At 37.3% G+C, this 17386-nt stretch overlaps 1 protein-coding gene across 5 annotated transcripts in view; it reads left to right on the forward strand.

Moving 5' to 3' along the window:
* The window catches only part of LOC122071505 (serine/threonine-protein kinase CTR1-like), a 43815-nt gene extending 28848 nt beyond the window's left edge, over positions 1-14967 (forward strand). The window contains exons 14-18 of one of the 5 annotated variants that reach the window (XM_042635864.1): positions 13156-13250; positions 13337-13545; positions 13948-14104; positions 14585-14619; positions 14708-14967. In XM_042635864.1, the coding sequence (XP_042491798.1) occupies positions 13156-13250; positions 13337-13445 (204 nt within the window). In that variant the 3' untranslated portion in view covers positions 13446-13545; positions 13948-14104; positions 14585-14619; positions 14708-14967. The other 4 variants (XM_042635865.1, XM_042635866.1, XM_042635868.1 and 1 more) reach the window with 4 other exon arrangements.
* The last annotated feature ends 2419 nt before the right edge of the window (positions 14968-17386 follow it).

The raw sequence follows: 17386 nt of genomic DNA on the forward strand, positions 1-17386 counted from the left end.
CTCAAATTTTTAGGTTTTTGTACCCTCCTTAGGGGCTACCTACGCCCAAGAGTGCAGCTCAGTTGGAGTCCTACAGGCCTGGCTGCACCTTTCTCTTCAGCCATATTGCAGGCCTTTGTCTCTCCTATCGGGTTGGGTTTTGGGCTGGTTTTGCTTCTATATTGGTACTGTATCCTTGGGGGTTTATTTGAGGGTCTTATTCTCTTGTTTCCTGGTCCTATTTGTCTTGTTTGAGGTTTATAAATTGTGGGGGTTAGTTTCTTGTGATCTACTCCTACATTAATATGGCCACATTATTGCTAAGTGTCCCAATCGTTTGGTGGCTTATATAGGTAAGGGCTCATTCATACCTTGTGTTCCAAAAAACGCACCTTGATTTTGAGACAGTTGATTTAGAGCTGGAGCGTGCACCAAGTGAAGCAACGGTAATGCCAGTGATGAGGAACGACACCCTTTTTATGTTCTTAATACTTTTTTGACCACTCGAAAGGTCACTAAAGATGAAGATTTGCGCCGCTTACTATTGTCAACATAGTTGTTACTCGTCCTGTATCGTTCCTTTTCTTGTAACTCATCCATCTCGTGTTTCCTTCTTACAATTGTTGACATAGTTGTGCATTTTATTGCACATGGTTCCTTTTTTATATTTTCATGAAGCATTATTGGTATAAACTATTCACCCCCCTCGAGGTTATTTCAATTGTTGGGGATATGCCACACTCCTAATTAACCTAAAATGGTTTTGATGCTAACAAACAAATGGACAAATTAACCATTTATTCTTTGGTAATATTTAACTAGTAAGAAGTCAAGCTTGGAGAAGAAAGTTCTAGAAGTCAAGCATAGAGAAGAAAAACTCAAGACATTGTATCAAGACCTTGACTCTTGAAGACTCTTGAATAAATGAGGACATCAAGCCTTGAAAGTATATTATGAAGAATAGCGAACAACTCGTGCGAGTTAACTAGAAATTACTTACATTGTTTGTAATTGTACGGACACATATCTCATGCATCATATAGGCATTTGTATTACTTGGAATGACTCTAAAATATGTCATTTGAGTAAGAATCAAAACCCATGTTGATTAGGAACATGATGGCTTCAAAAAGCCTCATCATTAGTTTTAAAAACATGTCATGTTCAAGGGTATTTTGGATATTCAAGAAAAGGGCATCAACTAATGGTCTCTTCATGAGACTTATAGAGTTTCGAGTTACGAAACTAACAGACTTAGAATCCGATCAATCAGAGTCTGTTTGACAAAGATTTGACTGTTTGAACAGAATCTGGTAAAAACCCGTCCAAATGGACACTGCAAAACACATCTAGCCGAATGGTACTGGCATCAACCGACTCCAGCTGGTTAACCAGACCATAGTTGGTCTATGCAGCCGGTCGACTGGATTGAGTGGATTGGCCTGCAATGGCTAGTTCAACGACTACTTTTGTAACGGATCTATTGGGCAGTCGATTGGCTCCCATAGAGGTCGACCAGTGGAGAGAGATTTCTTGCTTATTTTTAATCCATAATCTCCCCTATAAGTACCTTTAATGCAATTAATTAAGCAACAATTAATCCTAAAGATTTGAGGAGCGTTACTAAAGCATTTGAAGTGAGCTATATTCAATACTACTCTTGAGTTCTTGTTCTACATTATTCATACAAGTAAAACTCAAGATTCTTCTCAAGTCTTCACTTTCACCTTAGCTTGTGCAAGTATATTGAAGATTTGAAAAGTGCATTACTAACATTTTTGCATATCATTCTTGCACCACACAAGAGGTAACTCTTAACCTTTATTCCACTTTAAGTTTTTTGTTTTCAAGACCTGGTGTAACTCTAGTATTGGATGATTGTCTTCACACATTGAGTCAAGATTGTAATTAGATTGATATGTATGATCCTCTTATCCTTAAAAGAGTTGGAAGACCCCTTTGAACCCGCAAAGAGATTGTAAGGTCCCTCTCTACTTGTAAAAGAGATTTTGTAAAGGATCTTCTAATCCTGAAAGAGAGTTTGTAAAACATTTTCCTCCCTACCTACTATATTGCAAGGAAGAGCTAGTGGAATACCTTACAAGTGGAACTTGTAAGGAGTGGACTAGACTCGGATTGAGTCGAACCACTATAAATCCTTATGTTGTGTGATTGTGATTATTTTTTATATTCTGCATTTTGCATGTAATCACATACTTGGGGACTTCAACCCAAGACTTTTTTTTAAGATCCACTAGTATTACATATTCACCCAGACACCCACTCTAGTTTATTTCAATTTTTGGTATTAGACCCTTCTTTTTTATGGAAAAGATGTTAATATCAGTGGGAAGGTTCTCTACTAGCTCTCCTCCAAAATCAACTCAGAATATGACCAATCTGTCTCCCATAGGGTAGATTTCCCGTTTGGAGTTTGTCTCCGGAGATAATTATGTTCATCATGTTGACATATAGCAGATCAATGGGAACATTACCACAGAGACTAAGTAATGAAGGCATGAAAGGAGGCAACCTCTTCTGTACATCCTCCTTTTGGAAGAATGTTGTATTGGACAATGAGATTGAGGATTCTAGCCCAGATCAGTTAGTTAAATGGCTTTGATGTTATGGGTTCCTTCATAATTTTTCGTGATGCTGGTGTAAACTATATCCTCATCCATAAATTCAAAGTTTAATTTAGGAGTGTAGAACTTAAGTGTTCTTTCACTGGAGATGTCTAAAATTTCTCCCAGTGTCTCAACATTGAGTTCAATGGGAACACCCTTAACAAGGGTTTTGTTGGGATGACCGTAGTTAGCTTTATTTTTACCTTGGTTAATCTTATTATTTTAGCTTTATTTTTACCTTGGTTAGTCTTATTATTTACTATTTACTATAGTAAATCTTGTAGACAAGGATGCTTAGTCTGTGTTACCCTACTTTCTTTATTTTATTTATTGCATTCTTCTTATAAATAAGAAAGACCTCTATCATTATTGACAAGTCGATTTGGTTCAGGGTATTCGGTCCGGATCTGGATTCGGTTTTTGGTTTCGGTTCCGATTTGACACACTTACTTGGGGGCCCTCGCCTCCTAGGCTAGCATGGTAGACTACACCCCGTTCAATGCAAACCTAACCCCTAACCCACTGCGCCTTCTATCCACGCTCGCTTCTGTCTCCGTTGCGACGTCCATGGCTACGCCTCCACGCACCTTGCCGCTACCTAGGCCTGCTCATTCCTCGCCGTTGTCGTTTTCTCTCTTCTTGCCATTGCTATTGCCTGTTGCTGCCTGCGCTCTCTATTATATATCACTTCCAGCGCCTGTGCTTGTTGCTACCTGCTGTTGCCTACACCTGCTCGTTGCCTGCGCCTGCACCTGTCGTTGTCGTTGCCCCTTGCATATATGCCTACTTGCCCTTGCAGCTGTTGCCATGAACGCTTCTACCAGCACCCCTTTGCGCCTGCCTACGTAGTCTACATGTTCCTCTCTCTGAGCCATGACTACAGTAAGTGATGATGCCAAGGTTGTTGTTGCCTCCTTTGGGGCCTCTGATGGTCGCCGTTCAAGCAATTAGTCCACTCTTCATCCTGGACCCGTCAAACTTAATGGTCAGAAATATATTACGTGGTCTTGTGTCTGCCTCCTTACTATCCATGGGACCAACTTCTCTGGTTTTCTCATTGGAGACACTCCTCAACCGACTGATCCTGCCGCTGCTAACACCTGGTTAGCCGATGATGCCATTGTTATGTCTTCTCTGATCAACTCTATGGAGCCTGCTATCAGCCCAAGCTTTGTCCTGTTTAACTCTGCTAAGGATCTCTGGTATGCAGTAAGGCAAACCTATTCTCAGGGGGTGAACTATGCTCAAGTCTGAGATTCATCGTATCGTTCATTCCACCACTCAGAAAGGGTTTTCTCTTAGCTTATTATTCTAACTTATGCAGCCTATGGCAACAACTGAATTTCTATCACCCAGTCCTTATGGCCTGTCCCATTGATGCTGGTACACTTTAGAAGGAGCATGACATGGAACGGTTGTGTGACTTTCTGACAAGTCTTAATCCTAAATATGATCATATCAGGGTATAGATCCTGGGTTGCGAGACTTTTTTTCCTCTTCTCCAGGCATATAACTTGGTTCTATCTGAGGATCATCGTCGCTCTGTTATGCTACCCTCTGTAGTTCTTGTACGTCTGCATTGTTGGCTACTCAACTGCTGAAACCCAGTCCAAGGGTTCTACCCCTCCTCGGGAAACTGTTCAGTGTGATTATTTTGGTTGCCCTCGCCATACCAGGGAAACATGTTGGAAGCTCCGTCGTCATCCTAAGGGTGGGCGTTATAGTAATACTGGAAAACAAGGCCCCTAGGCCCATAATCCAAATTTGTTGACAGTGCCTCCACTACTACACCGTTCTTTCCGGATCAAATGGCTGCCCTCAAGCAACTAATGACACAGGCACTTCTCCAACACCTCTGTGTCTAGCTTTACTCAAACATGTAGTTTCCATGTTGATCTTGAGGATCAAATGGCTACCCTCAAGCAACTAATGACACTGGTTTGATCTTGAGGGATTCACCCATTTTAGAAACAGATAGGTTGAAGTAAAACATTCTTACAAGGTGAGGGTAGCTTTTGAGTCCTATTCCAGAAACAGATAGGTTGCAGTAAAACATTTTTAAGGTGAGGGTAGCTTTTAAACCCTCGATTCATGATATTTTTCCATCCTAAGAGATTAAAATGCTCTTCTATAACATAGTTAATCAAAGAATTAATGTTAATGTGCCTACCTTGTTCGATTTTCCTTGATTGAAACAATTCTTAATTGTCTTTGGCAAAAGGAGAAGCAAACCGTTCCACTTCATCCATTGAGCTTAAAGCTTTTCTCTCCTATTTGTCTGAGGTTTTGGAAGCTATTGATTTTCCATTTTTGAAAGGTCTCTGAGAAGCCATTTCACAAGGATGAAGGAAAAGGATAGATTTGAGAGGGTTTAGGAGGCTAGGTTTTCGGTTTGGGGATTTTAGAGAGGGTTTAGAAGAGAGAAATGAGAAATGGGGCTTTTTTTTTTGAGTTCTATAAGGAACTTATTCTCGTTGGGTCGAGCTGCGCCGGCCAACTGGCTAGTTGGGCAGTCAACCAGCTCTGTTCAGATTTTGACAGAAAGCCTTGAAAAAATCGGGATTTTTGTCCCATTGATTAAATATTTCGTGGGGCTTCTATTAGGAGTGAAATACATGTTTTTGAGTTATGGACTTTTAGTTATTATTCCACTTATCCAAACGGATTACATATCCGTAATTCTTTTCTTAGAGCACAAAACCTTTCTTCATTTGGTGGTTTTGTGAAAATGTCTGCAAGTTGTTTTTCGGTTCGATGTACTCTTGAGTTATATCACTATTTTGAATGGTGTCTTGTAGAGAGTGGTGTCTGATATCTATGTGTTTTGCTCTTGAGTGCAAAATAGGATTTTTGCTTAAATTGATAGCACTAGTGTTATCGCACATGATTGGATATGAATCAAACTTTATTCCAAGGTATTGGAGAGTTTGTTTCATCCACAATATTTGGGCACAACATCTACTAGCCGCAACATATTCAGCTTCAGCAGTGGATAATGCCACAAAATTTTGTTTTTTGCTAAACCAAGAACCAAGAAAATGATAATAACCACTAGTACTTTTCTATCAATATGTCAGCCACCATCTGAGAAGCTGACTCAGTCCAAGATTTGGTTTTTAGGATACCATAATCCAACGTCAAAAGTGCTTTTATGATATTTAAAAACCCTTTTAACAACTGTGAGGTTCAGATTTCTTAGGATCAGCTTGAAAATGGGCACATGTGCATACATTGAACATGATGTCAGGTCTACTTGCCGTAAGATATAGTAGGCTTCCAATCATACCTCTATACCTAGTTACATCTTCTGAAACTCCATCTTCATCTTTGGTGAATTTGAGAGATGTACTAATTGGTGTCAAAAGAGTTTTTACTATTTATGTCAAATTTCTTTAAAAGCTCTTTTGTGTATTTACTTTGATTAATGAAGATACCATTTTCAGATTGTTTGGAGTCCTGGAAGAAATTCAATTCTCCCATCATACTCATTTCAAATTCATTGCTAATATTTTTACTAAAATCAAGGCACATATTCTCATTTGTGAATCCAAAGATAATGTCGTCCACATATATTTGAACAATCACTGTCTTGTTTCTTATGTTTCACAAAAAGTGTTGTATCATTTTTTCCTTTTGAGAAGTCACTTTCAATTAAGAAAGTACTTAATATCTCATACCAAGCCCTAGGGGCTTGTTTGAGTTCATATATGACTTTCTCAAGATTGAAAACATGGTTTGGAAACTTTGAGTTTTCAAAACCAGGGGGTTGAGCTACATATGCTTCTTCTCTAATGAAGCTTCATTTAGAAAATCACTTTTTACATCCATTTGATATAATTTAAAATTTTTATGGCATGCAAATGCTAGAAGCATTCTAGTAGATTCTAATCTAGCTACAGGGGTGTATATTTCATCATAATCGATGCCTTCCTGTTGATTATATCCTTTAGCTACTAATCTAGCTTTGTTTCTTACAATGTTTCCATCCTCATCCAATTTGTTTCGAAAGACTCACTTGGCACCAATTATGGTGTGGTGATTGAGTTTTGAGACAAGTTGTTTCTTTCAAATTGGTGAAGTTCTTGCATGGGTATTGTCATTATTTTTTAGTGCTTCTTCAATTTTTTTCGGTTCTACTTTCGACATAAATGTAACATGGTTGCAAATATCTTGAGTTTTAGATCTTGTTTGGACTCCTTTTTCTAGATGTCCTATTACTTGCTCTAGGGGATGATCTTTGTGAGGAATGATTTCTTTAGGTAAGATTATTTCTTTTTCTTTTTCTTGAGGTTTTTTCAAAAGTTGTTTCATTCTCATTTCTTTATTTCTTCGATGACAACATCATCATCATCCACTAGAAGTTTATATTTGTCTTTAGATAAGGATTCATCAAATTTTACATTCATTGATCCTCTTCCACAAGCGATCTTTTATGGAACACTCTATATGCTCTGCTGTTGGAGGAATATCCTAGGAATATTCCTTCATTAGATTTTGCATCAATTTTTCCATGATGATATTTGGTGTTAAGGATGAAACATTTACATCAAAATACTATGAAATAATCAATCATAGGTAGTTTACTGTAGTATAATTCATATGGTGTTTTAGAAAGCATAGGTCTTAGTATTATTCCATTTAATACATAACAAGTTGTATGTACAGCTTCTGCCTAAAAGTATTTGGGCAAGGAGTACTCATTGAGCTTAGTCCTAGACGTCTCTTGTAGTGACCTATTTTTCCTTTCATCTACCTCATTGGATTGAGGTGTTCTAGGAGTGGTGAAGTTATGGTTTATACCATGGTCATTGCAATATAAATAAAATTGATTTATATCATCAAATTCTCCTCCATGGTCACTTCTAATTAATATGACATAGCTCATTCGATTTTGTAATCTTTTGCACAAAGGTACAAATTCATTAAAGGCACCATTCTTATGTCTTAAAAATAAAGTCCAAATATTCTTAGAGTAATCATCAACAATCACGAGAGTATAGGATTTATCATTTAAACTAGAAATGTTGATAGGACCAAACAAATCCAATGTAGTAATTCCAATGGTCTTGATGAAGATATAATGTTCTTCGACTTATGGGATACTTTGGTTTGTTTACCCTTTTGACATGCATCACAAAAATTATATTTTTCATATTTGATCTTCGGTAGATTTCTAACAAGATTTTTTGATGCAATGATTTGGATTAGCCTGACATTTACATGTCCAAGCCTTCTGTGCCATAGTGAGGATTCACTATGATTAGAAACCAAACAAGCATTGAAAGGGCGGGATTCTTTTTGCATGCAAACATTTATATTGTTTGTCCTAATCCCTTTTAAAATTAGATCATTATTGGCATCTTTGATATAATAATGGGAAACATCAAAATCTAGTTTGTTTCCTATACCACATAGTTGACTACCACTTAGCAAGTTATAGCCTAAGAGTTATCAACTAGATAAATAATGGTAGTATAAATATCTTTAATTTTGATTTTTCCAATTTCAACAATTTTTCCTCAGCCATTGTCTTTGAATGTCACCCAAACTCTACAATCTCTTAGGCTTGAGAACAGCTTTGGTTTGGAAGTCGTGTGCTTGAAACATTCGTTATTGATGACCCATTAGATTCCTACTTTGTTCTTCAAGCACACCTACAATGAAAATTCAACTGCACAATGGTCCCTACAATCTCATGGGTCCTTCATGTTAGTATCAAAAGTGCTTTTTGGAACCCAAGCGATCTTATAGCCTTTTGATCCCTGAAATTGTTTTCGGGGTGGCCTAGGGGATGTTTGTGATATTTGAGATCCATAAGATCTTTGAGATTCATATGATATTTGAGATCGGAATTGTCTTTGAGGTCGATGGGATTGTTGGCTGTATGTCTATATCCTGGATGTTGTCTTGGTGACTTGTACGATGGATACATGCCATTGGATTGGTATTGCCTATATTGAGGCATTAGTCTAATCTCCTCTTGAGGTCATATTGCCTCTTTTGAGGGGTGTAGTAATATGCATGATGTACTTAATTCCGTTGACTCCATTTTTGGGTGTTGAGAGAGTTCTTACTTTTAGCATGACATTGCCTTATGGAATGTCCAGTTTTTATGGAATGTCCAGTTTTTGTACAATATCCACATTTTATATATGATGTAGATGCTTGGTTACCTTGATCACTCCTTGGATTCTCAACTTTTTGCATTTGTTTCTTTTAGATGGATTTTGACCATCATATCCAAGTCTTTATTTTTCATAAAGACCTTGGGGTTGAGACCCAAAGAGGTTATCAAGGTTCATTTGACCTTTGTTAAAGGTACAAAGTGTGGTGGTTAACTTGGAATTTTCTTCCTCAAGTTCATTCACTTTAGAGGTCAAGCCATCTATCCGTTGATTTAGAGTAGTCAATTCGATTTCCAACTTAGATTTTTCCATTTCTAGCTTAGACTCTCTTCATATAAGGCCTCAAAGGCTTCTTGAAGTTCTTCGTTCGAGTCACTAGTCAAGGTTTCTACTTGAGTTTGGGGGCTTACCTCTTGTGCCATTATTCTCCATCTTCATGTGCCATTAGAGCGAGGTTTGTATTCTTCTTCGGAGTCAATCTGTTCTTCTTCATCACTCAAATCCTGTGTATGTTCAGCTGTATAGGCCTTCTTCTTAGTTTTTATATGCGGGCATTTGGTTTCGACGTGTTCTGGTTTTCTGCATTCAAAGCACACCACATCTTTCATATTAGTAGCATTTCCTTAGATTTTGACTTTTGACTTACCGTTGTCTCTGTGGGATTTGCTTTTGTAAGGAATCTTTCATTTCTTCTTAAGAAATTTGTTGAAGCGCCTAGTGATGACGGATATTTCTTTCTCCATGTCGGAATCATTGTCATCATCATTATCATCGGTTATCTCCTTGGTGATTTGAGAAGATTTTAGAGCTGCTGTTCTTCTTTTGTTCTCTGTGGTTAGGTCGTCTGCCTTTAGCTCAATCTCATGAGTTTGCAAGGATCCCAAGAGATAACCCAGATATATTTCATTTATGTTACGAGCTTCTTCTATACCCGTCTTCTTTGGTCTCCATGCTGTAGGTAGTGATCTAAGGATTTTCGTGACTTTCTCAGAATTTGTATAAGTTTTACCCAATCCTTTCAAGTTATTTACAATGTCAGTAAATCTATTAAATATTTCAGAAATAATTTCATTTTCTTTCATTTTAAAAGATTCATAATTAGAAATTAATTGATCGACTTTCATTTCCTTTACCTCTGTGGTATCTTTATGTGCAAATACCAATGTGTCCCATATTTCTTTGGCTATGTCGCACATAATAATAACACGGTCGAATTCCTTCTCGTTCAAGGCATATTAAAGGAAGGTGAGGGTTCCGAAATTGTATTGAAGAAGGTTCAAGTCATCGGCTGTGCATCCAGACTCGTCCTTTGGCACTTTCTTTCCATCTATGTCCTTAGTGACGGTGTATGGTCCTCTTTCTATAGTTCCCCATCTACGTTTGGATGAATAGAGTGTTTACTAAAAGTCCATAACATGACTCTAAAACATGTATTTCACCCTCGTAATAGAAGCCCCACAAAAAATTTAATCAATGGTACAAAAATCCCAATTCTTTTAAGGTTTTTTGTCAAAATCTAGACAAAGCCGGTTGACCGCCTAACCAGCTGGTCAACTGGCACCACTCGGCCTAGCAAGTTCCCTATGAAACTCGAAAAAACGCCCCTTTTCTCAGTTCTCTCTTCTAAACCTCTCAAAAACCCCCAAACCAAAAACCGTAGCCTCCTAAACCTTCTCAAATCCATCCTTATCCTTCTCCTTCATCCTTGTGAAATGGATTCTTAGAGACATTTCAAATGGGGAAAATCAGTGGCTTCCAAAACCTCAGACAAAGGGAAGAGGAAAGCTTCAAGCTCAATGGATGAAGTTGAATGGCTTGCTTCTCCTTTGCCAGAGACAGTTGTGAATTGTTTCAATCAAGGAAAATCGAACAGGGTAGGCACATTAGCATTGATTCTCTGATTAACTATGCTATAGAAGAGCATTTTAATCTCTTAGGATGGAAAAATATCTTGAATCTAGGGTTCAAAAGCTACCACCTTTAAGAATGTTTTTCTGCAACCAATCTGTTTCTGGAATGGATGAATTCCCTCAAGATCAAAACCGTTAAGGTGTATCCATTGAACTCAATATTGAGACATTGGGAGAAATCTTAGACATCTCCAGTGAAGGAACACTTAGTCTTAAATCTGACCTTGAAGAATTTATGGATGAGGATATAGTTTACACCAGCATCATGAAGAACTATGAAGGAACCCATAAAATCAAAGTCATTTAACTGACTGATTTGGCTAGAACCCTCTATCTCATTGTCCAATGCAACATTCTTCCGAAAGGAGGACGTATAGAAGAGGTTGCCCCCTCTCATGCCTTCATTACTTAGTCTCTGTGGTAATGTTCCTATTAATCTGCCATATGTCATCATGATGAACATGATTATCTCTGGAGACAACTCTAAAAGAGAAATCTACCCTTTGGGAGACTGATTGGACATATCCTTAATCACTTTGGAGTTGATTTTGGAAGAGAGCTAGTTGAAATAAACTAGAGGGGGTGAATATGTTATACTAGTGGATTTTAAAAAAGTTATTCGGTTAAAATCCCCAAGTATGTGATTACAAATAAAAATGCGGAATATAGAAAATAATCACAATCACACAACACGAGGATTTATAGTGATTCAACTCAATTCGAGTTTAGTCCTCTCCCTACAAGTTCTACTTGTAAGGTATTCCACTAGCCCTTCCCTTCAATACAGTAGGTAGGGAGAAAAACATTTACAAACTCTTTTTTAGGATAAGAAAATCCTTTACAAAATCTCTTTCACAAGTAGAGAGGGACCTTACAATCTCTTTACGAGTTCAAAGGGGTCTTCCAACTCTTTCAAGGATAAGAGGATCGTAAATATCAATCCAATTACAATCTTGACTCAATGTGTGAAGACAATCGTCCAATACTAGAGCTACACCAACTCTTGGACAAACACAAAACCTAAAGTGGAATTATGGTTAAGAGTTACCTCTTGTGTGGTGCAAGAATGATATGGTAAAATGTTAGTAATGCACCTTTCAAATCTTCAATATACTTGCACAAGCTAAGATGAAAGTGAAAATTTTAGAAGAATCTTGAGTTCCACTTATATGAATAATGTAGAACATGAATCCAAGAGTAGTATTGAATATAGCTCACTTCAAATGCTTTAGTAATGCTCCTCAAATCTTTAAGATTAATTGTTGCTTAATTGATTGCATTAGAGGTATTTATAGGGAAGATTAGGGATGAAAATAGACAAAAAATCTCTCAACGGTCATATTTTGGGTCTACCGATCGACCTCCACGAGTGCCGGTCGACCACCCAATAAATCCGTTACAAAAAATAGTCGTTGAACTAGCCATTGCGGGCCAATCCACTCAACCCGGTTGACCGGCTGCGTCGTCGACCGGCCATGGTCCAGTTAACCGATAGGAGTCGGTTGATGCCCATTCAGCCAGATGTGTTTTTCTGGTTTATTTGGATGAGTTATTTCCCAGACTCTGTTCAAACAGTCATATCTTGGTCAAACGGACTCCGGTTGATCTGATTCCAAGTATTTAGTTTCGTAACTTGAAACTCTACCAGTCTTGTGAAGAGACAATCAGTTGATACCCTTTTCTTGAACTCAAAATACCCTTGAACATGCATGCTGTTTTGACAACATGTTCCTAATCAATATGGGTTTTGGTCCTTACTCAAATGACATGTTCTAGAGTCATTCTAAGTAATGCAAATGCCTATATGATGCATGATATGTGTGTGCTTACAATTACTAACAATATAAGTAAATTTTCAGTTAACTTGCACGAGTTCTTCACTATTCTTCATAACATGCTTTCAAGGCTTGATGTCTTCATTTCTTCAAGATTCTTCGAGAGTCAAGGACTTGACACAAATGTCTTGACCTTTCCCTCTCCATGCTTGACTTCTAGAGCTTTTTTCTCCAAGCTTGAGTTCTTACAAGTTAAGCATTATTGATAATACATGGTTCATTTGTCTATTTGTTTGTTATCATCAAAACCATTTTAGGTTGATTAGGAGTATGGGCATATCTGCAACACGTGTTGTACTCTTATTGTTGTTGATTGCAACTTTGGAATTTTTCCTATTTTCCTTGCATGAATTGCTGATATATAGTAGTGGTATTTTGCGCTAATGCACAAGTCCTAGAGAACTGTAAAGTTTATGATCCCTCTCCAGACATGTTTGTCATTACGACATGAATAAGATGCTCTGCAATGTTTGAGCAGGGTTTTAAGAAATGTATCTAAAAAGGAAAAAAAATGAAAATTATGCTCTATCTAGTATTTTGCTTCATTTTTGGTCAACGAAAGATAAACCTGCCATTCTATTTTAATCTATAGACTATTTGTGGGTTGGGTGGGGGGGAGAGGGAAAGGTGGGCGTAATTTCATTGAGAAGATTGCTGCTCATTGGTTCTCCTCTTGCAGGTGGTAGCAGCTGTTGGTTTTAAGGGGAAAAGGCTTGAAATTCCAAGCCATGTAAATCCTCAAGTCACTGCCTTAATTGAGGCTTGCTGGGCTAAGTGAGTGAAGTCCTCTGATCAAATTACAACCTCTGCTTTTGCCCTTGATTTTTTGTTCTCACAGTGAAATTGTATTAAAATTGCAGTAAGCCATCGAAGCGTCCTTCCTTTTTTGGTATTATGGAATCCCTGAGACCGTTGGTCAAACCTCCAATGCCTCCAATGGTTCGTGCAGACGTGTCACGACTTGCCTGAAAGGGTGATGCACCTGTGAGTAGAACTCGTGAGCACGCATCTGGTATCTTCTTGATGATCCAGTGGGTTTCAGGAGTACATGTTACCTGGTTTCCTTTGGGTAAGTCATTCTGAGGATCATTTTATGGGGAACAATTTGAGACTCCATATGTTCCTTTTTGCTTATTTGATTTCATGGTCCATGAGCAAGAATTCCTGACCAAGTCAATTTATGTACCACACCTAGATGTTCTATAGCCAATCATTAACTGTATATGTGATACAATACTTCCAAAATAAAGGGAGTAGCAAATTTGGGCGCATAAGAGATTGGGTTGATGGCTGGCTTATACAAATGCAGGGCTGGCCTATCAGTTGGTTGGGAAGATTCAGTCACAATTGAATCATTGATGGATGATTGAGGTGGACGTTTGCAGTTCATTGCAGATCCCTCAATTTGACAGGGAGAAATTTCTGATGTTCGTGTTATTCAGAGTCCTGACTTCCACTCGATGTGCTGCAGGCGATTGATTGATGCTGCCATCGCTGCTAATTTGAAGAGGTTACATGGGATTTTTTGTTTACACAATAGAGCAGCCATTTCATCTGACGGATCATTGATTATTGATACCAACGTCCAGTCCTCCTTTCGTGGCGTCACAAGGGTGTTGATCTTCCAGGTATGTTCAGCCCTTTCCATCCCACTAACAGGAAAAAAGTGTATAATTTCTGTACACAATTTTGTATGTATTATTTTTTGTATATTGTGGATTGCTTGTTTTAAGTGTTCAAATCCTCCCTCGCACACCAATACCCTATTAAAGTTTTGGTTTACTTTGGCTTTGATTGGTTGCAAGGGGAGAAGGGAAGTAACAATTATCTAACACAGTTGGTGAAAGGGGAAGGGAAGTGAAAATTTCAAACCTAAAAAGGGAACTTTTGTAAACATGACCCCATATGGTTATATTATTAACTCCACATCCTTTCATATTTAGTTATAAAAATCCATTTTACTTTACAACTAAATCCCATGGTTACTAAATATGATAAGAAATTTAAGTATGTTATATTTTATACAATCATTAATCATGTTGGTCAATGATTATCAAAATTTCATTTTAAAGTTTGAAATTTCTTCATTTGCCTTCCCTTGCAATCAGATGGAGCCTATGGAACCATTCCAAGGTTTTCGAAGGTAAGCAAGTAATTGATAATGGTTGTATGAAAAAATAATATTAGAGTTGGAATTTTCCTGCTGATGCACAAATATCTACCATGTGCAGATCGGATAGAGCTGGAATTTTTGTGGGATAGGTAGAACTGATCCCCTGTTCACTTGTCAAGTGTTTTTTTTTTCTTTTACAAATGGAGTCGCCAGCTAGCAAAATTAAACTTTGAAAATCGGGTGAGAAAATCTTTGAAAAAAGAAACTATGCGGCTGAAATCAAGGTTTGAAATTTTGCATTTTGCCCCATTTGGACCTTTCCAAAATCAAAATATTTTGTGAAATTTCATTTATAAATTTCCAGTCATTTCGTTGAAATTTTTGTGCAATTGAAATAATTTTGCAAATTTTTGACACCGCATGTGAAATACAAGGAAAAATTGGTCCATATATGGTATGCGTGTTATATACATATATATATATATATATATATAATTAGTAACATCTTAGGAGCTCTTGCCATGATTGTCATCGTGTTTCTTCGATACTGTTTGGGAGAGGGTTGGGTAATGCCGATAGCTTTTTAGCGGTATGTATCAATCACTGGATTGGACACAGGAGGAAAAGGGAAGGGGGCGGGGCTGGGGAGAAGAGTGGTTGACACCGGCCGGCTGTTTCTGCCATGGTTTTTTTTTTGTTTCAAAGAGATTCAACGTCAACGAATTTAAAACTCGCCCGTAAACTGGTGACTTTGGATCTGTCAGAACCAAATCCTGGGATTCCGTCCACACCACCAGGGATTTGTAACCTAATGCTGTAGCTACTAGGTTGCTATTCTGGCCAAGGAAAGTAGGATATGAGTTGAAAATGATGTAGATGCGGTTTTATTTGCTTAATTTATTTATTTATTTTTCTTATGGGTTGAATTTGCTTCTCTCCTCAAAGGATTGGGTTTCAGTTTGCTGCATTAACCAATTTTTATTTTAACATATTTACTCGAAACAATGATTACTATTGCAAAACTACCTAAAACAATGTTCCTCCTTCACCGGTCTCTCTCTCTCTCTATATATATATTAATAAAAACACACGTGCAAATGCATGTGGATAAGGCAAAATTTCATGTGTGAGAGAGGTAGAGAATGGAACAAGGAGGGGGGAGGGATTCAATGGAGGAAAGCTTGTGGAGAGGGGGAGTTGAAGAATAATTTTGATTTTGGGCCCATTGGGTAGAAGGCATATCTTGCCCATAGTCCCCATGTTAAAGTAAAAGCTATATTTAAAATAGAGATCATTAAAGTACAATGCATTTGAAGACATTGAAATTTGTTAAAAATATTATTGTACTTAAGCATGAAACTGAAAATATTATTGTAGGCATGAAACCTCAACAACAAAATAATGTGCAGAGACACCCAATGCATAGTTTGCTAAAGAATATGACTGAACTGACAAACTCAGAACAATCCAAAGCTAGATTGTAGTGATGTAATGTTTCAACATCACATATAGTTCAAAATTTAATCCTTGCATTGCATGTGGTTTCCTCTAGTTTCTCTAAACCAATTAATTGATTTGTCTTTTATTTCTTTAGGCTCCAATGCTTCCGGATAAAATGATATAGAAGGAAAATTTTCGGACAAACCAAATTCTATGCAGATTTTACCAATGGGTTGGAATAAAGATGAACCTTGATTTGTGTAGCTGACCCATTTAGTCGGTATAAGGTTTAGTAGAGTTGAGTTGACAAATTTTACCTAAAATTTTTCTTTTTTACGTGATTTAACCTAGAATAGATGAAGCCTTAAAGATCCAATAAAAAGAATTATGGTTTACATGGAATCACAAGCATAAATGTAGACACCAAATCGAATTGTAGATTCCCAATGACGTGTTGTTGAATCAAATTAGTATCCAAAATAATTCCCCCAAAAAATTGAAATAAATTGAAGAAAAACATAGAGAAATCTGAGAAAAAGAAAGAACTATTTATCCATATAATTCAATGTCTATCATTAATTGAAAACATTATAAATGTTGTTTGGAAGCTGATACATCGATACTAATACTGTACAAAATATTCACATTATGTACTTACACAAGCATCCTCTTAAAATGAGTAAGAGTGCCATCTACAAGCAATTAAGAAAACCAAAAGTTTGAACCCTCCACCAAACCTCCTCAAAATAAAACGAAATAAAGGCATCAAATGGAATCAAATACCATTAGGTATTGAAGGAGATTCTGAGATCTAAGTTATAGGAAAGAAAAAGCTTGAAAATCCCTAACTGCTGCTCAAAGGAAATAAAAACAGAAAATCAGGGGTGTTAAAAACCCTTAGTCAAGTGTTAAGAGTTAACAAAAAAAAAAAAAAAAAGCAACAAAGGAAACCAAAAGATTGATTTTGTTGTGAATGAATTCAACTAATTTCCATGGAGTCACACAATATGTGAAGGTGAAATTAAATATTAAGATAATAATTAACTACAACATCATGCTAATGACATGAGGGCCCATTATCTTGTATTTTTGGGGGTATTCCGAAACGTGCCAGAATCGGGTACCAGTGATTGTAGAAATGCCATGAATGGTATTCTTTATGGCAACCATGGTACTTGATTTCTTAAACTTCACACACAAGAGAGAATACTGTATTTCGGAAATAGAGATTAAACCATACATAGAGAGTACCTAATTAGTTAAAGAATTTCAAGAAACAGAACACTCAATTCACCAATGGAATGGGTATTTCTGAAGCTCAGAGAGAGAGAGAGAGAGAGAGATGTACCGGTCACAT

Source organism: Macadamia integrifolia, unplaced genomic scaffold, assembly GCF_013358625.1.
Source record: "Macadamia integrifolia cultivar HAES 741 unplaced genomic scaffold, SCU_Mint_v3 scaffold_244A, whole genome shotgun sequence".
Classification (NCBI taxonomy): Eukaryota; Viridiplantae; Streptophyta; class Magnoliopsida; order Proteales; family Proteaceae; genus Macadamia; species Macadamia integrifolia.